At 38.1% G+C, this 27765-nt stretch overlaps 1 protein-coding gene across 2 annotated transcripts in view; it reads right to left on the bottom strand.

Moving 5' to 3' along the window:
• plcb3 (phospholipase C, beta 3 (phosphatidylinositol-specific)) overlaps positions 1-27765 on the bottom strand; it is a 51379-nt gene that overhangs the window by 14811 nt on the left and 8803 nt on the right. For both annotated transcript variants that reach the window (XM_024288064.2, XM_024288065.2), the window contains exons 2-3: positions 21504-21590; positions 2671-2739 (exon numbers count right to left, since the gene is read on the bottom strand). In XM_024288064.2, coding sequence (XP_024143832.1) covers positions 2671-2739; positions 21504-21590 — 156 coding nt within the window. The remainder of the gene's footprint in view (positions 1-2670; positions 2740-21503; positions 21591-27765) is intronic.

Raw genomic sequence — 27765 nt, 5'->3', positions numbered from 1 at the left:
CAAAAAAAAACAAATAATAAAGTCTGACTGACTGACAAACTTCTCTCTTACTCTGATGTCTCGTTTAACGCGTCTTATATTTCGCTTATTTTTAATATAAATTCAAAAATGCACCATTTATTAATCGTGCACCCTATAGTACAGGTTATACGGTAAGATCTGTTTCAAACAGCATTTTTTGTCCGTCCGGATTCACAACAATTTGAATAAAGCGCATCTCGCATTCTCAGAATCTGAATTTTAATACCCAGAAAGGAAATTCTAAGCTGTTTTTCTATTGTACATCATCAGAAAAATACCACAAGAACACGCAAATAACCACTTTCATTAGAGTGGATCTTTAACATGCTTTAAGAATTCATCAAAATGATTTATTTTTTTCCCACTGTAGCGTGTATTTAAAAGAAAACATTTCCTTGTGAAAACAAAAACGAGAGGTAAGGCAGGCTAGAGGCAAATATGTTGATAGAAATGTGAGTATTTCAATTTCATTTTTCACTTCATGTTTGAGGAAACAAATCCAACTAAATCTTGTATCTTATTCAATTTCCATCAAATGTTAAGAAGGTGAGTTAGAAAAAAACCTTAAATAAACTTCTTCATCAAATACTTGTGAAAGACCTAAATAAAAGACTTATTGATAGTTGTATGTCAGCCGCAAACTAAATAAAGTTCCACTCTGGCTCTACTTTCCATTTAAAGCTGCGTTCAGAACAGGACTGTCAGGAGGACTTGATTTAATGAGGGCAAGAATGCGGAAACTTTTGCACATCCTCAAATAGTTTTTGTTTTGACTGTATGTCACTCCCTGATCCAGTTCAGAAAATGGTCAGTTGGGGGCGATATTGTACAAAAGGAACATCGACGAGGAAGAAAAAAAAGCAAATGAAGAAAATAAAAAGTATAGCTCAGAACAAACCACACTGGTGTCCTAAATTTAACATTAGCAGAAAATTATATGAAATAAAAAAAACTATTATTTATTTATCTATTTTTTAAACAGAAATCCTAGGCTTCAATGAAGAAAAAGAGTAAATTGGTACTATATGTTTGTTTGATGATCAATAGATCCACTGACGGCAAACCCACATCATTAACCCTCTGCCGCCGTGTTTGGCAGTTAGCATGAAGATTTTTTTTTTTTTTGAACAGCCATGACAGAAGACCTCCATCTCCCTCTGGAAAGATTTCCTGGATTTGGTTCAAGTTTTTGCACAACCTTCAGCCTGGGAACTCTTGGAACCTGCCAAACCTGTTTCCTCCTCTGCTTGTTCTGTCATGATCTGAGGAGCAAAGAGGCTCTGCGCTTTGATCCTGCAAGAGAAGCGTCGCCTTTCAAATGGAGTTAAAATATACTAATTGGAAAGGAGAAGCAGCTTCAGACCCATTCCTGAAATATTCAGAAGTTTAAATAAATAAAAAGTTTTGTAGCCAATATTTAGCATAGACATCCAGGTATGGTATAAAATCTCTTTAGATCCATAGGATTGAGATTCAGAGTTTACGTGCATGAGTTTTGTTTTTGGAATAAAAAAATGTTGATGGGAACTGAAAGTCTCCACCTTAAAAATCCCTCTTTTTTTTGTCCAATATTACATATTTTTTAAGAACCTTGACAACAAACTTTGTTCTCACTTAAAACTTAATTGAATCTGATTTAATTGAAGGAAAAATAGATATTGCAGTGTTAAAGGTGATGCAATATTGGTGTAATGTCTTAAGCTTGGCTACTTTTATAATCATTAAATCAAAATCCAACTTCGAAGAAAATGGTCTGGCATTTTTCTGGCCATATAGATGGAGGATGTATATATAAAGAGAATTAAGCTTAAAATTTAGTATTTCTTTATTCAAATAGTTGTGAATCAGGAGCAGATGGAAAAATTGTTTTTTAAAAATATTGTTTTTGTAGAAGATATATTGGATGGGGCCACAAACTCCCTGCTCTGCTCTATTCTGATGCACTTGAAGGCGACTAGATCCATGAACGTCATTGTTTTCCTTGTCTGAGCTGCGATCTGGATCAAAACGGCTGGATAGCTCCAATACTGTTCGCCATTTTTGTTGCACTAGTAATTAGGGTCGTAGGGGGGAAAAAAACAGATTCAATTCAGGGATATATCGCAATATTTCATTTGGCAAATTTTGATTGAAAGACTTCGTGGAACACTTTTACAATAGAACAAAAGATGATTGGAGAAGCTCTTCACAGATTTTTAGTTTATTTTTTAAGGGCTAAAAAAATGAGGCTTTTTTAGCAAAAGCTCAGTGACTGAACCTCCACTAAACTCTGTATTTGTGAGCCTGAAACCGAAGCCGCGATCGGCTTCTTGTTGGTGCCGATAGCCTGAAATGGATCCACCTGCACTAAGTCAGCACACCCACATGGCTGAAGTGTTTACTGCCAACACTGTACTTTGTCTCTGACTGATATCCACGCTTGCACAACGACTTCCTCTGCAACAGTCGCTGGTTATATCACTTCCTGTCTGACAGCCCATCTGTCAGCGGGCTCATTAGCGCTCCATCACCTTTGCACCATCAGCTGAGTGAGGAAACACACACACACACACACATCTCGCTGACAGCCACACTCGAGTTTGTGGTCGGAGGAGAAGGTTATCGACAGGAGGCGGCGACAGCTTCGCCCGCAGAAACCATGGTACCAACCTTTGGCTGTCGGGCGTACTTTCCTGTCCGGGTGTCCCTGATGGTGCTGATGTCCAAGATCTCCACCTCCTAGAAGACAGAAACAATGGAGTGATGAGGGAAAGTTTGGTCTTTACAGAAACACAAAGCCTCATAAAAACACTCTAGAAATGGTTGGAGTTCTTTTAGCAGATACCTTTGCTTTGACCCACTTCCTGTTTGTCAGAACTTTATTTTGTTGGGTCAACTTGAATAAAATGGCAAAAGCTTGCAAAACTAAACAAAAACAATTTATTCAAAAACATAAAGAATGAATAAAGCAGAAATCCTTTTCTCAGGAACGTGATGTAATCTGGGTTTCTATGAGATAAGGATCTGACAAGACAGAAAAAGATGTTTCTACCACAACAAAAGTCTTTTTAATCCTCTCATCCAGAAGTGCTTTTATTGTGGAGGAAAAAAAACAAACATTTTTAACTAACTTAAAGGGTCTAGATGTGATTTAATGGACTTATCTGATGTAAGTATCTTCTGTTCTATTCTATGTATTTGGACAATCTCTCTCAATTAATCAAATTCACGATTTTTTATTCAAAGTAACGCTTTAGTCAGTCATAAAACAGCTTTGCTTTTGTTTTTAATGAAGGAATTCATAATTTTATCAATGAACGTATCAACTTTGTGAAGTTAAGTCACAAGTTCTGTTAAAATTGGCTTTAAATGAAAATGTAAGTAATTTGATATTGGATTGAATAGTTTATTCAGTTAATCGTGAATTTGTGAATTGAAATAAGCTCGAATGAGTATTTTTGCGATGATACGCAGCTCTAGTCAATTAAGGTCAAAGTCAATCTCTTGACTTTCAGAATAAAGCTCAAGTCGAGACAAAGTAACACAATTCAATAAGAAACCACTAGATGTTTCCTATCGATTCCACTGAAAAACTTTTTTTTAACCCATAAACACTGGAAATGTAACCAGTGACACCTAAATAACAAACGCTCTTTGACTTATCACTTCTTTTCCACCTTTTATGAGATAATTCCAATGGATGATTTTGATGCAGAAAAAGCGTATCTTTTACCCATGTGCATCACATTACTAACGTAAAGTGTTGCATAACCGCACAAAACTACTTTTCTAAGCAATAGAATCAACTTTATTGCATAAATACTACAGCACTACTGTAAAGTGTTGGATATCGGTGCAAACCTGCTTTCTTCAGCTTTAGAATTTGCCTCAATACCAAAATTACACTTTTCAAATTTCCTTTTTGTTTAAATAATTACAGTATTTCTACTATGTGTGCACCAAGAGAAGCAAAGAAGCACTGAGGACTAGAGAAAAGCCTTTTTTCTAGTCTAACTTTATGCCATTTTCTAGGATAAACAAAAAACATTTTTTTAGGACTTTCAGGAAAAGTATTAGAAACATTGACAAAATTAACATTTATTACAGTGGCACAAAAAAGTATTCAGTCAGCCACCAATGGTTCAAGTTCTCCCACTACTAGAAGAGACAAAATGAGAAAAATAAAACAGAAAATCATATTGTGTGATGTTAAAATAATTTATTTGTAAATTATGGTGGAAAATAAGAATTTGGTCAATAAGAAAAGTTCAACTTAATACTTTGTTATAACCGCTTTGTTGTCAATTATGTTTTCTGTAAGTCTTCACGAGGTTTTCACAAACTGTTGCTGGTAATTTGGCCCATTCATCCATGCAGATCTCCTCTAGAGCAGTGATGCTTTAGGGCTTCCATCATAATTTACAAATAATGTGATTTTCTGGATTTCATAGTTGAGGTATACCTATGATGAAACTACAGGCTTCTCTCATCTTTGTAAGTTGGGAGAACTTACAAACTTAGTGGCTGACTGCATACTTTTTTACCCCCTTGCATGTAACAGACTTAATCAGAAAAGTTTCTGCTCCGTTTAGACTTCAGTCTTTCCAACTCCATCTCTTTTATTGTTTTTTATCAGCTTCTCTGGACACAAAACGAATAAAACTTTGTGCAGATGTAGAAAGATGCCAAAGGGGTAAGAACAGCTGAGGGAAAAAAGGAGGAAGAGGTCATAAAACGGACCATAAACACATGGAGGATGCGCCCATCGCTCTGTGTAAATATTTATTTAGACCTACACTCATCCCACATCTCTCCAAACTGCTCCAATCTTTTTTTTTGGCTTGGATTTTCGGACAGTTTCTCCACCTTTTCTTAAATATTTAAATCAATGATTTTTGTTCCTACATCTCTCTAAGAAAAGATTTTTTTTTTGGACCTTCTGTCCAACTACTGAAACTCACACCTTCCTCCCTCCTCCACGTTTGATGTCTTTATGTCACCTCCTCTGGGATTGGCTGTGAGGAATAAAGGTCAGCATTGCTGCACCAATTGGATCAGACTCCGTCTACGGCTTTGTCCTCTGATTGGCCTGTGGAGATTTGCTGACTTCCTTGGAGAGTAAGCCACTTTTGTGTCACACTTGTGCACACACCTCCACTCCCACAGGCCATGGTTTCATTCTGCCACCGCCACTGTGACTCCTTGGAGACCGCAGTAATGAGACCACAACTTGGTCTTTTAGCATCGGGAAAGCGCCGCAGACGCACACACACGGGAGACCTGCCATTATGAACACATCCCTAATGTGCAGGTTCTAGCTTGTGAAACATCCTGAGCTGTTGAGCAAGACGTGGTGGGTGTGTTGGTGCCGAAGCGTACATGTCAGGCCTGTGCACATTTGGATTGCTCGACACAGACGGAGCTCGCTGTGAGAAAATGTTCCCTTCATCATAAGGCGCTAATGTGTCAGTATGTGATCAGAGAAGCGTGAGGGAAACGTAGGTGTTTTTTTGCAGCATAGTTGCGTGTTCAAGCGCATGATGTGCTGTGGGTAAACACATGAAGGCCGGTCATCTCTGAAAAAAAAAAAAAAGGAAAAAAAATTGCATTCCTGACATATCCCGGTCCAGCCGTTCTGCTGGTGAATGTATGAATGAGACAGTGATCTGTAGCTGCAGTGAATCTTCACTAGTCCTCACGTTTGGGCTCAGAACAGAACTCTCTGTTTGTCCCGTCAGACCGCCTCCCTTCAGCTCCCAGCGACAGTTTTCCAAGAAAACAAAATGACATAATTTACTTTGAAAGAACTTCACCTCTTCCCACCTTGGGAGTACTGTCATTAACTTGGAGTTTTACCACATTTCCCAGAATCCAACCACAAAAGCCAAGTAAATAACTACCTTTTTACTAAAGCAACTAACACATAACTAACACACATTTAGCTATAATATAACTAGTGCAACGAGAAAAGAAGTAGCATTTAACTAGCAAAACAAAAATATAACTATACTAACAAGTATATAAAAATAATCCAGATAGCATATAACTTGCATTTATCATAAAGCTAACCTAACACATAACTAGCATTTAGCTAGTATAACTAGAATATATCTGGTGTAACTAAATTGTAACTACACAAAACTAGCATTTAACTAACTGTAATAGCCTTAGCATTTAGTTTAATTCAACTATTTCTAGCTTTTAATTAGTGTAACTACAGCATAACTAGCATTTAGCTAACTGATTTATGTGTAGACTAATACTTATATAACTATCACTTAACTAGTATATAACTTGGATTAATCTAGCATTTTACTTGCATAACTAACATATTCTAGGTACGCTAGCAATATGCTAGTTGCATAAGTACTTTAGCTAGAAAATAACTAAAATTCAACTAGCGTAAATACTATATTACTAGACTCATAAGTATATCACTAACATTCAACTAATATATAACAAGTTATTAACTAGCATTTTGCAAACTTAACTAACGTCAAGTTTGCTGTCAACTAGCAAAGCATATAACTATCGTAACTAGAATATGGTTAGCTAGTGTAACTAGAACAGAACTATCATGTAGCTAGCGTAACTACTACTTAATTAGCATTTAACTAACTGTAATAGGCTACTAGGATTTAGTTAGCATTCAACTATAACTAGCACTTAAGTAGTGTAACTACAGTATGACCAGTAGCTAACAAGCATTAACTAAAATATAACTGTAATTTAACTTCTGTAACTACAGTTAGCTAATGCTAAGCTAGAATAACAAGAATATAACTAGTACATTTACTAATAGTTGCAAAAAATAATTGTGTCATTTTAGGAAGAATTACGTTTCTCGCTGAGATCTGAATACATTTTTTCAAGGCTGAAAAATCTAACAGGATGATGAGGAACACACTGCCTGCAGGTGACTGATGTAAAACTGTTAACTTTTAACAGACACCATTGCAAACATTTGCACAACCCTACAGCAAAAACGCAGAACGCCTCCCAAAGGAAGTGGGGTTCAACTTTCAGAAACATGTGAGCAGCATTAGGAGTGTAGTGGATCCATAACACGATACCCGACCGTCTGCTCTCTCACTGAACTAAACTTTAGTCCGCAGACAGAACCATTTTCTTCCATTACTCCTCCATCTATTTCTGACACTCATGCTCACTTTGGGTGTTTTTGCAGGTGGAGGGAGGTCTATGCGGGTGTATTCGTTTAGGACATGCTTTGAAGCGCTGCATTAGCCGGGGTCTGCACCGTTTGGGCTCCATGCGCTCTCAGATTCTGAGTCAGGTTGTTTACTTGTTTTCTAATACGCTCTGTTCTTTGTCAGGTTTGACTGTGACAACACAACATGTGTCATTTGTCCAACCTGTCAGGGGGCTGATGGGCCACAAAAAAAGACTCTTTCATCTCTCATAACATTCTAGTATGAGCTACCAGGAGCCCTAAAACAGAACACACACTCATATGAGATTTTGCATTAAAAATTGTTTAAAAAAAAAAAAAAATCAGTGGATTGAATTAATAGATATTATTTTGATGATTCAGTTTGATTTATATTGTTTTGGTAGACTTAGTTAGGATCACAAACCAGTCTTCAGAAGGAAGGAAGTCCAAACCCATTCAGGGAAACTAAAACACAGATTCAGCGTCTACAACACAAGTTGCACACAGATGACTAATCCTTTCCTATTAGCTGGAATAAAGTGAAGAAAAAAAAGAGAAAGTAAATGAAGAGTTCATCAGCCTGTAGTCGATTTTGAAATTGATTTTGTTTGACCTTGAATGTTTTTAAACCACAGTACCTAAAAGAAAAATATTTAATCAATTCTTTCTCCAAAATGAGATTTCACTAAATGTATAAAATCTATTTTCATATTGCTCACTAAGAAGCAAACACAACCAAAATACAAAAAACAGAATAGTGAAAAAACAAATTTCCTTAAAAAAAGAAAAAAAGAAAAAAGTAAGGTTGTTGAGATGGGAGTTTTGTCTGCTTTAAATGTGTTAAAGAAGGATAAAATTCCTCAAAACAGACCTTTAACTTACAATGCTCCTGTCATTGACTTTATTGATTACCATTTTAATAAGGTTTTGTTGGGAATCACTTTGGTGTCTTTTAACCTCCTACATTTCAAAATGAAAAAAATAAAAGAAACACCAAAGCTAATGAAGAAAAAATTGTCACGAATTAGGCCTGATTTTGCATTAGCCAAGTGTTCTGTCAATTACATGTGACTAAATCATAAAAAATAAAAAAAAATCTACTTGGCTGCACAGGGGTGTAGTGGTTAGCCCTCTAGTCTCACAGATAGAAGGTTCAAATCCCAACTGGGACCTTTTTTGTGTGGAGTTTGAATGTTCTCCCCATTCATGTGCGCCATTTATGAGACACATTTTTAGTTTATTGCCAGCAATGTTGTAATTTAAACTTAAAGAACAATTTATGCTTTTATTTTGAAGTCAATAACTTCCATTTGGAGACTTTGTTGCAATGTTCCACATGTGAATTGTGAATAAATGAGAGGATTGCAGAGTCAGCGGTTTATGAAAACGGATGGAAAAATGTCAACTTTTCAGCTGCATAAAAAATATTTAAGGTTTAATGTTTCATCAGCAAACTCTACAGTTCTACCAATTTGGAGGCAGTTTGTAGAAACTTACTTTTTTTAGTCAACTTGATATAAAAACCTTAAGGTTTTCTATAGTAAAGTATCGTTTAATATTAGGACCTGAGGACACTAAAACCTGTTTTAATAAGAGCCGCAGCTGCACAGCTTTAAATGTCACTGTTCCACTGTTCAAAGGTGATTCTGATTGTGGGGCGTTTATTAGCCCAGCCTATATTTAGGCTCTTGAACAGAAACATTTGATGTGTTACGATCACAGCCTCACTCCCTTTCTCCTTTCCTTCCTTCATTTCTTTCACTCCCGTACTTCCCCTCCTCCCCCTTTTCCCCCCTCCCCTGTTTGCATAAAGAACAGAAAAATATCAAAGAACACCCGAACAATTAAATCAGCGCTACCCGTGACGTGGCTGTGCCTGTGCTTGAAAGATCACTTTTCCTGAACACGTCAGCGATCAAATGGCGTGTGATAGCGGCAAAGCAGAAACCCATCCTCCTGATTGCTCTGAACTTAACGCTGGGACGGCGAGGGCGTCCATTCTATATCGTACGTCAATGACAGGAAGGGGCTTAAAAAAAGAGAAACCAAAACAAAGAACTTCAATCTGTCTTAGTGATGCTATAGGAGGACCGGGGCAGAGTTGAGAAAGATGAGGAGGACACTTAATACCCCTGTGAAGCACGGGGAGGCTCTACAACCGTCCCCTCATCACATTTCCTCCATCTATAACCACACGACTCCCCTCTCCTCTACTCCATCAGTCCATCTCTCCTGCTCTCCACTCATTTTCTGTGGTGTGACTGAACATCATAACAGGGTTGTTAATATTCCCATTTCACCAAGATAATCAGATCAACCGCGATTCTGTCTGCAACATAGAAAAAAAAAAAAAACACAAAAATGATAAACAAAGAACAAATGAGAAATGAAGCTTGTCCAGGTGCACGAGGATGTGGAAAAATATCTTTTGAGGAAAAAAAAAAAAAAGAAGAACATCAAACACCACACTCCTCCAAAAAACGTCTCTCAGAGCAAACAAGCACGCAGTGGAGTAAACTCGCGCCACGAAAATAGCAACCGCCGTCATAAATCTTTTGTGAAATAAAAACACACATGGATGAGCGGGGCCGTTTTTTACAGCACACATATGCAGCCTTCTGTAGACCATTAACAGACTCGCACACAGGCGTTTAGAAAACGAGAAACGTAGACGATAAAGACTTGCAAGTGTGTGTGGTGACTGGATAAAAAGCAAAGGACGGATTAAAATTAGCTCAGTGAAAAAAACGCTTTAAAGTTTGAAGCAACAACTACAATTTAAGAGTCAAATGTAACAAGAAAAGAAGAAAATATTCACAGAAAAAATGTAATTTCTGCTTAAATACTGTACATTGGAAGTTTTTGTATTTTTGTATGTAGCTTCATGATCGCCAAGCTTTAACTGTATATAGAGAACTGAACTGCCCCTCCCTCTCACGTTTCAAATAGGAAGCGCTTGCTGGCTCCTTGGATATCATTCTACGTACTTTGTGAAAATAATAAATAATAATCTTGCTCTAATACATCAAGGGATTTTCTATGGGTGACGTCACATCTGCTTAGTCCAGTTCACCATATACAGTCAATGCTATCAAGCTAGCACGTTAGCAAAAAAAAATTTGCAAACTACTGTGGTGATACTTTGACAAAGTATAATTTTTGTGGCTGAAAATCATTAGCCTGGAGGAAGTCTAGAACCAGAAAAGTGGCTACAACTCTAAAATCTGGTGGAATTTACGCTTCTGGCTAATGATGTTTGGCAATTTCCAGTTCCAGGCTAGTAGTTTTCAGCCGCCATCTTGTCTGGAACCAGGTTCTCTTGTATTTTACAGTCAAGTAAACCCCATTCACCCATCACCATTCCACTGGTGAAGCTCCAACAACCACTGGTCTTTTTGTACGCCAGGCCGTTCAAATTTTTTTCAATAAATAGCAAAACTATCACAAAATATTCAGTAAAAATGCCAAATGTAACATGAAGAAGAAGATTAGCGTATGCTATCCAACTACGTGTTTCAATTAATCTTTATCAATGAAGCACCTTTCATTGTACTATAAAGAGATATAAAGGGGAAAAGCCACTACTACAAGTAAAACGAATATCAAACTCGTGCTTTTGTACAGTTCAGTCACTTTTCAAAATAATCTACGAGGCAAATAAAACAAATTATATTGTATGTATTCAACTATTAGGACAACTAGTACCAAACGTGTCAAACTAAAATGTAAAGATCAGCAACTCTTCAGGAGTTTTGCTTTCCACAGAGCCACTTTTTTCATGTGCTTTTTGCAGAGACAATATGGCCCAATGTGGTATATACTGATCTACATAGGAGTCCACAGGACATACAGGAAGGTTCTGCTTTGAGGATAGGTTAGAAACCCCAAAAATACCATTTTCATCAGAGTGGGTCTTGAAGGGACACCTAATTACTGCAGAAACCTGCTAAGAAAGCCAATAAACACATTCACTTTGACTTTGACTCTGGTTCCATGAGGACATTTTCTCAGAAAATTAAAGGCTCGACTCAACAGGGAAGCAAAAACAGAAACGAAGCGGGGTAGGAAGCTGTCCGATTATCAAACGCCACATTCCACTTCCTGCACTAAGTGCTGCGTCAGTGCAGGAGAATGACCAAACCGCCTCTTTCACTCCAATTGATTTCTCATAGATGTTTGGCTTTACTTACACCTGCCCAAAAAAAGACTTTTTACTGCCTCATTTGAAGTGCTTAAAGAGCCGCTGTTTACGAGCTTCATTTCTGAGTGATGAAAAGGAATCAATAAAAGAGAAAAGCAGAAACCTCAACCACTTACTGCTACCTGTCCAACGTGATTTACAAGGTTTAACTTACTTTCTCTTTTACAACCACATGTAGAACCTGACAAACTGCAGCCTGTTGTCTCAACTTGGTTTTATACGTTCTCAATTGTCGCTCTTTTAATCCTAAAAGAAGGACATAAAAGGCATGAGGGTGGACAGAAGGGGTGAGAGGAATAATAAGAAAAAAATGGAGTAGGAGGATTTGAGGAAAGAACGACAAAAATCCCCCTCAGCATCCCTGGTGTCCCCCTCCCCGCCTGTGCAACTTCCTGCCCACTTTCCCACGACAGGACGGGGAGAAACGGGGAGATTAGGCCTGTTGTTGCAAGAAATTAGGGGGCAATAACTCTCAGGAGGAGGGCCAGCCAGCATGATAAAAAAATGATAAGAAATGAAGATGCAGACGTGGAACCGAGATAGCAAAGCATGAGGTGGAGAAAGTAGAGGACAGAGAGGTGGAAGGAAAAAACACAAGAAGAAGCCAGAGGAAGTGTCAAATTTGGTTTATGTTAGAGGGACATCTTCTGCCTCATCTCTCTGAGGGCTACCAGCTGCCCCGAGATGGAGAGACACAGTAAAGGGAAACGTGGGCGGGAAAGAACTTGACAGCACTGAAGGAAAAAGCGAAAGAAAAAGAACAAGCTTTAACCTGTGACAGGTGAGGCTACCAAAATACTGCAAAATAATTTTACTGACAAATCATTTGTGCGTGCCGTGACAGCAAAGAACGGGGCCAATGATTTGCTATTTGCATCCATCCTTGGTTATTTGCTTTCCGGTAAATTTGGGGAAAAACATGTAAACAGCCATGTTACAAGCATTAGTGTTGTAACATGGAAGAGTTAGCTACTTTTAAAGCTTTAGCCAGTTTCGAAACGTTGGACACTTTCAAAGTGTTTCCCCTTTTGAATTTTTATTCATAAGAGCGTAAACCACGTTAGAAGCGTTAGCCACGTTAGAAGCGTTAGTCATGATAGAAGCGTTAGCCACGTTAGAAGCGTTAGCCACGTTAGAAGCGTTAGCCACGTTAGAAGCGTTAGCCACGTTGGAAACGTTAGCCACGTTGGAAGCGTTAGCTACGTAGGAAGCGTTAGCCACGTTGGAAGCGTTAGCCACGTTGGAAGCGTTAGCCACGTTGGAAGCGTTAGCCAGGTTGGAAGCGTTAGCTACGTAGGAAGCGTTAGCCACGTTAGAAGCGTTAGCCACGTTGGATGCGTTAGCTACGTAGGAAGCGTTAGCCACGTTAGAAGCGTTAGCATCGTAGGAAGCGTTAGCCACATTAGAAGCGTTAGCCACGTTGGAAGCGTTAGCTACGTAGGAAGCGTTAGCTACGTAGGAAGCGTTAGCTACGTAGGAAGCGTTAGCCACATTAGAAGCGTTAGCCACGTTGGAAGCGTTAGCCACGTAGGAAGCGTTAGCCACGTAGGAAGCGTTAGCCACGTAGGAAGCGTTAGCCACGTAGGAAGCGTTAGCTACGTAGGAAGCATTAGCCATGTAGGAAGCGTTAGCCACATTTGAAGCATTTGCAACGTTAAGATATTCACAATATCTGTAACTCCCAACTTAGTTTCCAACACATAAAAACAGCCCAATAGTGCAATAACAAATTTTACTATTACTATGCTTACTCCCAACCTTATTAGTAATAGTAAAAATAAAAAAAACAGACACACAGTCTGACAGCGCTGCACGTTAGCCGCATTAGCGTATTTACAATACTTGCAACAGCAAAACAAGAATGAATGCATACATAGGTGCACTGTAAAAATTTAAGCTTTTAAATGTGCCTTATATGTAGTGTGTAAAAAGCAGAAGGTAAAGAGGTGGAACAGAAGTTTTATTTTATTTCCTATATTCCCATTTTCCTGTCCTGCAGGTGTCTGCTTCATGTTTTGCATCCATTTTAAAAATGTATTACTCAAAAAGCTAACTAGAGAAAACTCTCAGCTAGCACACATTTTTAATTACATTTTTTTCCTATTTTTTTTAGTTCTATAAACAAGCTAACAGCAAAGGTGATGTCTTAGCTAATCAGACTAATCAAAAGCTAAAACAAACTTCTTTTGCCTTCTACAGACAACACACATTTATATTTATAAACAAACATTCATAGAAATGTAAATACATTATCACCAATATGCAGAAATATTTGAATATTTACTAAAATCGCTCTCAGATAAGCTAATCAAATCAAAACATCAACATTTTGGAATATGACATGTCATTTGTTGGATCTGGTTAATTATCAAAACGTAATTTCTATTTTTTCATTAGGTTGAAAAGGAGAAAAAATGAAAGTCAATCAAAAAAATTTAAAAAAAGTTAGGGGACCAACAAAAAATAGGTGATAAAATTGATAAGTTTTAGGTTAATATTTAACAAAAAAAAAAACTCTTCCTCCTTTTCTTTATTATGGAGGGGTGTAGCCTGCTAGAGCTCAAGAAAACATCTCTCCAATTGATCACAGGGCCACACAGAGACAAACAAGACAAAGAAACATACACTCATTCCAGCCGATGATTTAGACTCAACAGTTCGCTAACACACACGCGTTTGGACTGCGGCAGGAAGCTCCAGCGCACGGAAAGAAACCCACGCAAGCAAGAGGAGGACGCTCCAAACAGAACGGTCCCAGACGGCATTCCAACAAGATCCACAAACGCTGGCCAAAACAAGTCAAGTTAATTTGAACAAATGTGTTGAAACCCGATACGACCCTGTCTCACAACAAAGTCTGCCGGAGCTGTGGTGGTCTACAGGAGTAGAAATGAGACCTTCTCCCTCTTTCAACTGTTCCCCATCTGCTGTGTGGCTCCTCGAAGGGAGGATGCTGGGGGAGAACCACTTCACAAGCACCATGCTGACTTTTTTAAATGACCATTTCTAACATTTAATTTCTTGATTGGTACCACAAATCTTAGCGAATCTAAACGTATGTAGCAAGTATGGAATTAAGTCATTTAAAGAACCGTAAAGGATGAAGATTACTGTGGCATGATGGGACCATTTAAAAGATGCCAGTCAATTACTTATAAATAATAAAATGTTAAGTGGCATATACTTACAAAGCGCTCTATTGCCTTCTTAGAAGAAGCAAAGTGCTTTACAGTCACAGTCCCCTTCATCCTGCTGCAAAACACTGTTGCCAACCAAAAACCACCAGGAGCATTGTGGGGGTTAGTGTTTTTCCCCAAGGATACTTCAACACATGGGCAGGTAGGACGGGAGCCAAACCTGCGATCTTCTGATCAGAGGTCAACTGCTCTACCTCTGCACCACAGCCACAGAAGAATATAAACAAAACGAAACGCAAAAGGAGTTTAGATACATAAACCTCTAAAGTATCCAGGGAGGAGTTTATTTAAACCTTCCTAAAATCAATCAGGAAAAATAAAAAACATTATCGCTTTGTGGAAAAAAACTGAAATAGATTCTATAAAATTGACTTTCATTTTTTTTTAAGGATTTTTGATCAGTTTTCATTTGTTTTTGTACTACAACTGAATGGCAGAATGAAGTCAAATTGTAGTGTAATCTCAAATTTGATCCTAATTTGGCTAAATAATTTCTGCACCTTCAGATTTATCATGTTGTTGTTTAAAAAAAAAAAATACCACAAAGGCATAAATACTTGGCTTCTCACACGCTGCCATTGTAAAACTTTCCAGCGCTTCACTAAAATTGCTGTCTGAAACTTTTTACGTAAACATGTTTATCTTGGTTAGGAAATCTCCAATAAGAGGATGATAGCTTTAAGTGAGAAAAGTTTCTTTCACATTTGCTCGGCTCTGCCACATTGATAGCTTAACCCTTTAACACTGGAGATGTCACTTGCGACACAGAAATAAAAAACATTCTTTAATATACCTTAACTTTTTGATGTCCTACAACTCTTTGATCTACTGTAACTTCTTGATTTACCATAATCCTTTGATCTACTGTAACCCTTTTGATCTACCGTTACTCTTTGATCTACTGTAACCTTTTTAATCTAACATAACTCTTTGATCTATTATATTTCTTTTATCTACTGTACCTTTATCATCTTCTGTAACTTTTTGATCCATCCCAACTCTTTGATCTACTGTAACCCTGATCTACTGTAAATGCTTGATCCACTATACCTCTTTGATCCACCGTTACTATTCGATCTACCATAATCCTTTGATCTATTGTAACCCTTTGATCTACTGTAACTCTATGATCTATCAAGACTTTGAGCGTTAGACAATCAGCTGATTCTGACATGCAGAAAAGCAGCTTTGCATTGGATTTCCCACACTTTACATTTGTAAACTTTACATTTTATATCTGTAAAGTGCTGCTTTTCTTCATACAAGATTTCCCTGGATTAACATTAATTGTGTAAACAGTTAAAAGCTACTGTAGTTAAAATATTGTCAACACTAGAAGTAAAGTGTCTGTGTTAAAGAGTTAACCTTACTGATGATGTGATGTGATCAAACATAAAAAAACAAAAGAAAAATAAACCAAAAGTTATGGGGTTTTTTTCCGAAGAGAGGCCAATTTGCAGGATTAGAAGAAAGCTGTGTGGATTTGGTATTTTGTGTAACCCACAGCCACTGGCATGAGATTGGCGTTAGAGAATGTAGCCTCAGCTGGACTCAACCCACAGACCCGCGGGCAGACCGACTGTCGAGCAGTCGCTGACAAACACTGCACGCTGAGAGTCCTGGAGTTTAGAGGACATTCTCTAAGGAGTGTCGATGATACATAAAGGAAATATTTTCAGGTTTCAAAGCATTTTTTCTTGGAATTGTGCAAAATTTCATCTTTTGGGTGTTTCTCCCGTTCAATGGAGGAGTGACGGAAAAAAGAAAGGAAAAACAATCCAGGCTGGTGTGTGAAAGGGTGTATCTCGTCCAGTCAAAACATGTGTGTGTGCGTGTCTGTCAGCGAGTCAGTTGTTATTGTCACTAACTTTGGCATTATGGGAATTTCTGGGCTCTGGCTGAAACACACCAAAGCTGGCCGTCTAAGAACCTCAGCACATACAGAAGAGATGACAGAGAGGCAAAAAAACTCATAGAAAATCTGTAAAAACACAGGAAGGTATGAAGATATTTCAGGAAAAAAGTTAAACAAATTGAAGATGAAGAGAAATGTGACACAAAGCAGATGGAGGTGAAGGGTAAAACCAACGGAAGGGTGAAAGGACATTTTATCAAGTTAAATAAGCAAAACAAAAAGGTTGAAGAGTAAATGTCTTGAAACAAGTTTGAAAGAAAAGATGACGTGACGAAGGCCGACAATTTAGACAGACAGAAATGTAAAAATGATACTGATGGATGCAGCAGGAGCAAAGGTTGGAATATGAGTCTACAATCTGCAGAAACATTTACGCTTTCTGCTCTGAATCGCCAAGAGATGAACTTGAAGGTTGCTATTTTGGTTTTTCTCCGAGTTGATGCACAGTTTCCTTACGCTGTGATTCTGCAGTCACATTTTAAGTCCCAATCCAATCATCTTTTGATTGAAGCATTCCTAGTGGTCTTTTATCTATAATTATTCTGTTTTTAGCTAAAATGAAAAAAAAAACTGTTGTTTTCTGGGACAGTTTCAGGGTGGCAGAACTCTTAGAAAAATGCCTCTAAATTGTGAGTTTAGCATGCTTCTAGCAAATGGCGTTCACAATGGATCAGCAGGGAGGGGCTTCTTCCTCTTTTTCTTTTGCTACCGTTTACTAGCGTATGACCACCACCTACAGTAGTCACTTGGTATGAAACGTCAAAGTGGTGCAAATCTCGTAAATCTTGCTTTGTTTTTTTTCGCTGCTCTACTCCAATATATGATAAACTTAATGTCATTTAATCCGAGCTTTAACCTTCATGATCCATTTTTAAACGGTTGGCACTTCCAGAAATTAAAGGGAACACCGAACACAAATGTCACTACTAAATCTGAGACCCTGACTGGTCAAAGTTCGACATAGTTTACTTTATATGTAGAACTCAAAAATGGTTCCTAAAACTTGCGTAGCTTCATGTGAATATGAGAGTTCTGAACGCAGAAGGTTTGTTTACATAGACTTTTCATTGGAAGTGGCCACTTGAACAGGCATTACAGAGGGCAGTGTGAACATAGCTTACATAGAGTAGAGCAAAGATCTTGTGGGACGTCCAGCCTATTTTTTTTATTTTTTATGTCACAAATATGATCATTTTTTTCCATCTACTCTGGATTTGAATACAGAAATGCAAATTTGAGCTTCATTTTCCTAATATATATCCTCTACCAATAGAAAAATTCCACAGGAACATGTAAAAACACAATTTTTATTGGAGTGGGACTTTAAAAAGACAACTCAAAGGAAAAAATTACAGTAGGACAATGAAACTGTATGGTAAAGCCTGAAGCTAAAACGTGGATGGTAAATCCTCAGGAGAACACCTTCCTGCTGTCCCAGATAAAACGCAACGTCATTTTTGTGTGTTCCTCTCTACAAAAAGGGTTTTTCGTTAGGAAAAAAATGCCAAAGATTCAAATTTCCACAAAAACTTATATTTGATTTAAATTTTTGTCTTCAATTGAAGACATCTTTGGAGGTTCATCGTTGGGAGAAGAAGAGCAGAGGAGCAGAATTGCAGTCGGGACACAATATTTTGGGCGCCTCTATTCAGAGAAATGAGTTCCATCCAGAATACCCTTGTCATCTGCGTGAATGTGCTCTCATTAACAATGGCTGGATTGGTGTTGCGGTGTCCTCAATCCTCTCAGCTCCGCCCGGAAACCTCCAGGGGAGCAACGAGACTGAACCGAAGCTCCACTCTGGGATCAATGAAATGATTGCAGTCACTGCCGTGCACTCAGGTGGGCCCATTTCCAGGCTGAAACCTCGTAGGATTGAGAAGAGCTTTGAAGGACAGCAACACAATTTTGATGCTTTTCTAGCTCTTTTTGTGACGGATTTTAGACTCGTCAGGTGGTTCCATACTTTAGAACAGGTCAAAACTGACCGATATTTATAAAAATGATACAAACCAAGATCATTTACTTTCATCTGCAATTAAGTTGCTATTTTTTGCTTTAAAAAATAACAGATCAAGAATGGTTATTCTGACAAATATAATGACCAAATAATAACTGTTTATTTCTCATTAGAAGTCTATGGGATTTTGGCTTCTTGGAGCCAGCAGGAACTTCCTGTTTGGAATACGAAGGGGGGAGGGGTTACTCTCTCCAGTTCTCATCTACAGTCAATGGTTCCATCCTGTAACATGCAGTTGAGGCTTTTTTTAAAGAGGCGTGCTGTAAGACGAGGGATATCGGACTGAATTAATTTGATTTAAACCTTTTCTTTACAACTTAAAAAACATCTAATTTCTATTTTATATTAAAAAAAAAAAAAATCGGCTCAAAGCAAAACAAGCAGGAAGTTTACTCAACGCAGTTGATTGCATTATACAAATAGAAAAGAAAAAGATATTGAGGGAAATCGACTAAAGAAGCCCATTTTTAGAGATATATTTGCGGTACAGCAATCTGGTCCATGGGACAGGAGAGTTTGGTTGCTCAGCAATCTTTGAGAAGGCCACGGTTGAAAACCTTTATTTTTGCTGTAAACTCGTAGCTCTGGTTTTCAAGTGTTAGCTAAAGGCATGTTGTTCTCAACATTGTGATTATGGTGTGGATTGGGTTGTTGATGGAGGTTTGTCTGAACTACATCCATACATGGATGTGTAGATTTGTGCTAAGCTGAGCACACAATGGTTGTATGTGTGTAGATATTTGACTATGTAGATGTGTTTTTCGTGCAGTTATTTATGGCATTGATAACTTTCATAAATAGAAGACAAAAAAGCAACTTTAGGAGAACAGGTCAAGTTTGGTGGGTGAGTAATGCAATCACTCGGTTTAGACATTGTTGTTCGTTACAAGTGTAACAACAACCAGGTTCTGTTGATTCTGTGGAAGAATCAGCTGCACACAGCGTGCAGCTCTACCGTCACGAAAAGGACGCAATGACTGACAGTTTAACTTTATGCTAAACAGTGTCACAGCTGCACCTCAGGCGACAAATGGCCTATTATCTCAATCCCCCACACACAAACACACGTCAGCAGACACATGCACAACTTGCAGAGTAAAATGAGTATTTGAAGCGGCCATGTGTTACACGAACACATGCTGACACACGTGCCGACGGACAAGGTGACGCATGCTGTGGCCCAGATGTGAGCGCGACCCTCGGCGTGCAGACACAACAGAGGTGGCCAACAAAAGATCATTCCTTACATGCTGTCGGGACAAACAAGCGGTCAGAATCTGAGCCAAAGGAGAGTGTTATCGGCTCACATAAGGGAGAAGAACGAGTCGTTTTGAGCTGAGACCGCCCGACAACATTATTAGCTGCATAAACGATTAAAATGTGTTGGTTGCAGCCCAAATGTGTTGTAAATAGAAACCTACCTTGGAGTAATTCTCTGAAACAAAAAGTTTTCTCAAAAACTTTGTAATGGAGCAAAAACAATTGGCCCTAATGCTACCAGATACTGCTCACAGTAGCATAGGAGAAAAAACAAGATACTAGTCACTTCCAAGAAAAATTTAGAAAAGTGAGACTTATTTCGAATTTTGATTTTAAAAAAAGCTTTGAACCTCAAAGCCTCAAAGCATTTGTAGCTTTGAACCTCAAAGAATTTGAAGCTTTGAACCTCGAGGAAGTTGAAGCTTTGAATCTTGAAGCCTCAAAGAATTTGAAGCTTTGAACCTTGAAGCTTTATAGCATTTGAAGCTTTGAACCTCAAATCATTTGAAGCTTTGAACCTTGACGAATTTAAAGTTTTGAACCCTGAAGCCTAAAAGAATTTGAAGCTTTGAACCTTGAAGCTTTAAAGCATTTGAAGCTTTGAACCTCGAGGAATTTAAAGCCTTGAACCTTGAAGCCTTAAAGAATTTGGAGCTTTAAACCTTGAAGAATTTGAAGCTTTGAACCTTGAAGCTTTAAAGCATTTGAAGCTTTGAACCTCAAAGCATTTGAAGCTTTGATCCTTAAACATTTAAAGCATTTAAAGCTTCAAGCCTTGAAGATTTTGAAGCTTTAAGGCATAATCTGTAAAAAAAAAAAAAAAAAAAAAAAGAATTGAGGTCTGGTGGCCAAATGAGGGTATTGCAACCTCTCAAGAGCGCCACTAAAACAATGAGTCAATCCATTACAGCAGGTTTACAAAAAAAAACATTATCAATCAAGTCAATACAACCTGCTGGTGCTGCTTGTCTTCATTTATATGAATGATTCCAAATAATAAGAACATAATAAAAAAATGACACAATTTTCATTAGAAGACCCTTAAGACAAGAATAAGAAGCACAGCAGTATTGTTTGTTTAGAAGTGTTAGACTTTTGTTTTTCAGATAAGAACAAATATTCATACAATAAAGCTAAAGGGCGTAGTCAGTTCAGCAATTTCTTTTTTCTCTGGTGGATGCTCAAAAATAACTAAAAATGGTTGATAAGTCTAAAAAACATATAGATTATCACTAGATGAGTCAAAAACTAGAATAATCCTGAGTTGTAGCCCCCACTAATCAAGTGAGCCATCCTAAAGTATTCCAGTTTTGTTTTTACCTGTAATCCGACTGTATTACAGTATATTCGTTTTAAATGACAGACTAAAGAGACAAACCCCCGTGACAAAAAGGCTCGTCCATCATGCTTATCTAATAATTATTTAATGTATCCGTGCGAGACAATCATAATTTGAATCTTAAAGGAAAACATCCTGCTGGCTGCAGCTGGCTAATTATGTCAGCTAAATGTCTAAAATGTCCAGTCTTAGATTACTGCAGTAATGGAGTCACAACCGCAGTTTTCCAAAGACATCAAGGGAGAGGATGGAGACAAAATGTAAAAGGAAAACTAACAAATTAAAGAAAGTTGTTTTGGATCAACTAATGGACTGAAAACCACATTGAGAGCTTAAAGAAAAACAGAAAAATCATCCATTAAGCCCATTAAGAAGCCAATCACTGCGTTTGGTTGCTTACCAAGTTTGAGCCGGCAGTCCAGAAGAGGAAAAATCCCTCTGGGTCGACTTTCAAGGTCACCAGTGTTGGGGAGCCGCTGTTGGGATCCTGTGTGGCAAAAACACAAGAGTCAGAACAATAAAAACCACTCTGAGTAGTAGCTCTTTGAGGTTCTTTGTCACATTAGTGGTCTAAGTGTTGCATCATAAACTCAAACTTTGCAGGTTTGACGCCTCTTTATGGATTTTAGCTAAATCTGCATGTGTTCCCAACACAGCGAGTTTCAGGACTAAAAGTCACTTTATTCATATTGTTTCCCACCTGAGTGTTTTCTAAATATTACAAGAGGTTTAAGGATGCAACAATTCTTCCTTGAACCAAATGATACGGAAAGTGAATCATTGCATCCCTGAGCATAATCATCACAATCTTAACCTTTTTAACAGCCTAACCTTTAGTTACAATGTTGATGTTTTCTACAAGAGTAACTCTTCAACCGCTTTACGCAGTTAACGCAATTCCAGTGGATCCTGAAGCAGAAAAAAGCAGCTTTGTGTCAATTTGCAAAAGTGTTGCATATTGGTGTATCAGAATCAGCTGAAATTTGGTTATTGCCGTAAACTAGGGGTGTCCAAATCCAGACCTCGAGGGCTGACCTCCTGCTGGTTTTCCAGAAACCCTGCCTTATTTGCTGCTGATTACCTGGATCAGGTGTGTTTAGCCATTAAGGTGCTTCAGTGGCTGGTTGGTTGGAAAACACTGGCCCTTGAGGTCACACCTCACCGGCACCAACTAATAACCACCAGGATCAATGTGGGGTGTCTTGCCCAAGAACACTTAAACAAAGGGGGGCTAGAAGCTGCGATCTTCCAATCAGACATCGATCGCTATACCTCTGCCACCCCAGCATAAGGATGTCAATCATGCACGGCTGGACCTTTATTATTATTAATTAGTTTTTTGTGTTTTTTATATCCACACTCAAGGAGCTTGATTACCAGATTCCCTCCAGTTATCTATCATCGTTAAAGTGACAGATGATTCAATGGCAACAGCTGCCACCGGCATCACCATCAGGTCACAGAGAAGCATTTAACTTTATATTAGAACTTGTAAAAACAATGAAAATGGTAAACGATTTCTGCAGAAATTCAGCCTGAAAGCCGTACTTCACAATATTTAATCTGTTTTATAGTTGCTATAAAGTGGCTAGAACAGATTCAGATTAAGGGAGGTCATATTGTGTCAGATTTCTAATCCGATGGGCTTCCTTAGCTTTACCTTACTGTTTCTATGACTGACTTACCTTGAGTTTGGGGTCCAGTGTTGGCTTAAAGGAAGAAGGCGAGCGAAAGGGATTAGAGTTGAAACAGAAACAGAGAAAACAAGCAGATAGAACTGATAAAAGAAGAAACGGAAGCTCAAAGAGGATTAAAGCTTAATCGCTTAATCGGAGAAAACTGGATAAGGTCTGAACACAGGTGTTTTTTGGTAGATTTTTACATTTAAGCTTAAATTTTTATTTCAGTCTCAACATTTTTGACATTTTTTTCCTCTTTAAAATTAGAAAGTCCACCACCATCTGCTCTTTTGCATTCTCGACTTAAACACCAAACTTCTTCATCACTTTTTCTAAATTAAAAGTTCGTTAAAGTCTGCTCCAAAAGTAATTGGGACAAATACCGGCAACCCCGCGGCCCACACAGGTTAAGAAAATGGATGGAAGTTCAGGACGAAAAGGCTTGCATTAAGCAGCCATATTGGATTTTTTCTTCTACCCGCTGATCGAGTCACTGAAAACGTCACATGCCAGAAACTGAGTCCCTGATTGGTTGGCACATTGATGCTCCACCTCTGATGCATTCTAAGATCTTTAGACTGTGATGTTGCATAAGATGCTGCAGATATTACTTAACTCAAAGAGAAACCAAAGCTTCAAGTCACCTAAACACGAGCCATATAGGAGAAAAGGTTTCAAAAGATGGTCATCTGTATTCAGTTGTCAAAGTTACTTCAACAACCGAGTCCAGATGATCCTTTTTGAAACTTTTCTGCTATGAAACCATCCAGAATCAGTGTTTTGTCTTTAGCGAGCAACCACATTAAATCTTCAAACTTGGTGTTCATTATTTGCATTGTGTTTGCAGCACTTCCTGTTTGTTTTCAGCAGCCCAGGGCGTACGCTCCAACATTTGTGAAAAGCATCAAAAGAAATCTGCCATTTGTTCTGGAGAAGACCCCAACCCTACCTGCCAGGAGTGCAACAATCCTGAAAATAGATCCTCTATAGATACAACGCTTGGAGCGTCCATTAAGGACCGCACGCTGCGGTAAAGAACATTTGCATGATTTGCCTGGAGATGTTTTACATAACTGTCAATCGCTTTCTTGTACTGCTTTTCCCACCAATACAAACACTCTTTCTTGCTTTGAGCATTCTTTCAGTCCTTTGAGTGAAAGTCAACCATCATCTACATAGAAGTGCATTCCTGTTACCACTTAAATTAGGTAGCTAAGAAACCAAAAATTCTTTAAAAATGTTGCCTGGAGATGTATTTGTTCAATCTGTTGAAATCATTGATGTGGTTTAGAGATATGCTTAACTCTTTAACATCTAAATAATACAACCTCTTTGACATCATGCCATACTTGTATGGGGAATCCGTCTCACTGCCATCAGTTAATTTATATGATCTCTGCTGCATCTGTGGTCCGTCCCCCTCCCCTGTGGTTTCCGCAGGAGTAGTTTGTCCTTCCAGCCCCGAGTCATCAACATTCAAAACTTTGGCAATCAACCCCCATGCCCTCTCCTTCCTTGCCAAGTTCTAGCAAGATCATGGTTTGTGTCAGAAATGATGAACTTCCAAAATTAAACTTTCATCGTCCATGACAAAAATCCACAATTGCACGTCAATTTAAATCTGATTTTAGTAATGTTTATTTCGCAAGTTCAATGGAAGTTTTTATTTTAGAAACCCAGACCTGTTTGCCACAAAATTGACTTGTTGATTGACTCGAAATAGAACCGCAGCGTTAAGCTTGCGTTGTGGTGCTATTTTTTGGTGAAAACACATTACAATAGAGTTGGCCAGCAGACGGACCGGTGGAAATCAGCCTTTACTCTTTGAATTGTTCACACGATCAACGGGAATCAGCTGATTCTGAGACGAAGAAAGGCAACTTTTCAATATGCAACACTTTACGTGTTACGATAAGACAATGAAATAACACTAAAGCTAAAACTTGGGTATTAAAGGGTTATTAGCTAATTTCAAATGAAAATGTCAGGTTTACTCAAGAAATATTGGCAGTATATTAATAATGGCGCCCTCATATGCACCTTTGTTTTCAGTTGACACACACCCTGTGGCGTTCTTGAAGTGTGAGAGTGGGTGGTGGGTCTATAATCGGGACTTCACCCCCCACTCTCTAATTATCTACCTCATATGGAGGAAGCGTGTGAAGTCTTGATTCCATCTTTCATGGTTTTATCGTCTGAAACACACCTGCTTAAAGACCATATCTCCTCTTCGTTCTCTAGACGGTCATCTTGATGACCTGTCTCTACCGTTAAATACGGAGACAGCCCCCTATGGCGGATGTTCCACAATCAGCAGCTAATGAGCAGCTCCTTGAAATATCACAGCCTCCGAGGCAAATAAAAACAACAACCATTGTGTTTTCCTTCCATCACACTGACTAACATTGGAGTTGTACAGCAGCAGTCCTTAGAAAAACCAGGAGTGAGAAACTTGATGGCTGTTAGGTATCTACCTTCCTTTAAGTTGCTTTTCTCTGATGCTATAGCCTGTGTGGGAAAGCAGGCTGGTGTGTTCCAACTGCTGCTTTGGCAACATAGCTGAACTGATGACAGGAGGTAACCTTTGGACTTGAGCTGAGGGAAAAATGCTATGTGGAAAAAAACCTAGCCGGACCGCATGGCTATAGATCCAACTGATGGGAATCTGTCCAACGTGTAGCCAACAGGTCTTTTTCGTGGCTACTTCCCCACATTTTTCCATTCCTCTACAGGCTTCATTTCACTTTTCCTCTGTTCGGGCCATACTCCGCATGCAGCAAGTGAACCACTAAAGCTGCTTTTAGTAGATGTTCATCTGAACAAAACCCCCTTTTTATGCTTTTTACAAAGTGGTACGCCTCGTTTCATTTCCGGCTGATTTGAATGCCAAATACTCCCGCGCTGTAGCCGACTGCACGGTCAACCTACAAATTACAGCTCGTCAACAATATGTTGCCCCACTATTTTTGCACCTGCTGAATTAAAGGCCTCCTAATTTGACAAAACCAAACCTATTCACAGCGCAAGACCCATCGGTTTTAGGAGTGGAGAAAATCTCTTGAAGTCAGAAAGCTATTATTTCATGCATTTGACATACTGCTTTTTCAAACCCCTATCAAGTTAAAATAAATCTTAAAAATCCAGCTAAGAATTCAAACTGTACGTTAGTACCTCAATGGTGCTACAATCCAGCTACTACAAAAAATTGAAAAAATTGAGCCAGTGTCTAGGTTTGGCCAACACTTACTCGTCGCAATAATAGATTGTTAGCACAGATAAATGCAGGATTTGCTTAAAATCTCAGCATATTTGTTGTAATTTCTGCACATGCATTCAACAGTCTATTTAGCATAATTGTTGATGTTACAGAAAACAAATTACAAAAAAGAATATTGCTTTTAATCTGTCTTGCCTGGATAAATGAAGGGTAAATAACAAAAATAAATCTGATTTATGTAACAAGATTATATTAATCTGATCATTTCACTGTAGTATTTTTTAAGTGTCAAAGCTTGTAGTAAAACATTTATGCAAGACTTAAAGTGTCCAGAAAATGTGCCTTTTTGAATTCTGCTTTTATGTTATATGTTTTTGTACATTTTATGACAAAGCATATAAACATTTTTAAAGATCCACTCTGATGAAAATATTGTTTTCATGTTCTTTTTTTTTATTTATTTGAAGAAAATTAAGCTTAAATTTTAATTTCTGAGTATTTATGCATTCAATATATTGTGAATCTGAAGCAGATGAAAAAAAAATGGCGTATGAAAGAGCGTAAAGTGGGATATCTCCTGCTAATAGTCCCGCCCGCAACTCAGGTTTTTTTTTTTTACTTATATTAGCATTATTATAATTAAAAGACCACTGTGAATACTTTTAAAATAGATCAAAAGATAATCAGAGTTTTACTTTTAAATGAAAACGTAAGGGTTTTTTTACACACAGATGGTACAAAATCAAAATATTTAAAGGGGATGTTTGGATTTGAGACGTTAATATACAAGTTTGACTCGCATCAAAACACAAGCCGAGACAGCTGGAAGTGAAAAAAAAAAGTGGAAACACATTTAAAAGTCAAGGAGTAAACTAAGCAAATGACAGGAAGCAGACAGACCCGCAGAGGAGGAAAAGAGAGCAAAGAAATGACAAAATAATGAATGGGGAAGAGATTATGTGCAAGATACACAGACAGCCCGGCTGGAAGTGAATGACAGCCCAATTACTAGCGGAGTCAGAGGGAAGGAGTGAAGAGGAGCGGTCCCGATGTCAGCCCCACACTTCACATGTGGCTGTGGTTGACCTTGCACCTCTCTCAGTCCATCCATCCTGCACTCGTTTCTCACCAGTCTGTCAGGATGTCGGCAGCGTTTCTCGACGCAGCGTCAAACGTTTAGTCTGTGTACTCTGACTTCCCTCTAATCTAATCCAAGAATCTTTTCTGTCTTTGTTGGTTTGACATCTTAATGGCGTTTACAAAAGCTTAAAATTGTACTTTTCAAGCTACTTGTGTTTCTATTTTGTCCATATCTGTACCAAGCTGTTCCCTAAAATTCGACAATAAGAAATATAACTAAATGATTTTTTTTAAAGTAATTTGAATATATGTATATATTTTAACAATTAGAAGACTAAATGTTAAAACAGTTTGGCTCAAAAATGTAAAAAAAAAATCTCCTTTAAAAAATTTGCCACCAGTTTTAACAAATTTTAACCTTTTAATAACTTAAAAGTAAAATGTTACAAACATTAAAGTCAAGGCATAGAAGCTCACATGTACCTGTTTATATTTAATTTTGAGCTAAGTTTCACAAGTCTAAATGTAAGTCATATGTCAAGTCTATTAGCAGTAACTTCAAGCCAATTTTCAAGTCTGAAGACTTACATTTAAAATAATATTTTATCGTCACATATTGTCATAAAACTACTTTTAAGCAGCTTCTGGGGCCACAAAAACAGGCACTTGGTGTTTCTATGTTCTCA

Source organism: Oryzias melastigma, linkage group LG18 (assembly GCF_002922805.2).
Source record: "Oryzias melastigma strain HK-1 linkage group LG18, ASM292280v2, whole genome shotgun sequence".
NCBI classification, from domain to species: domain Eukaryota; kingdom Metazoa; phylum Chordata; class Actinopteri; order Beloniformes; family Adrianichthyidae; genus Oryzias; species Oryzias melastigma.
Note: the sequence above shows the minus strand (reverse complement) of the source record. Positions and strands in the feature narration are given on the sequence as shown.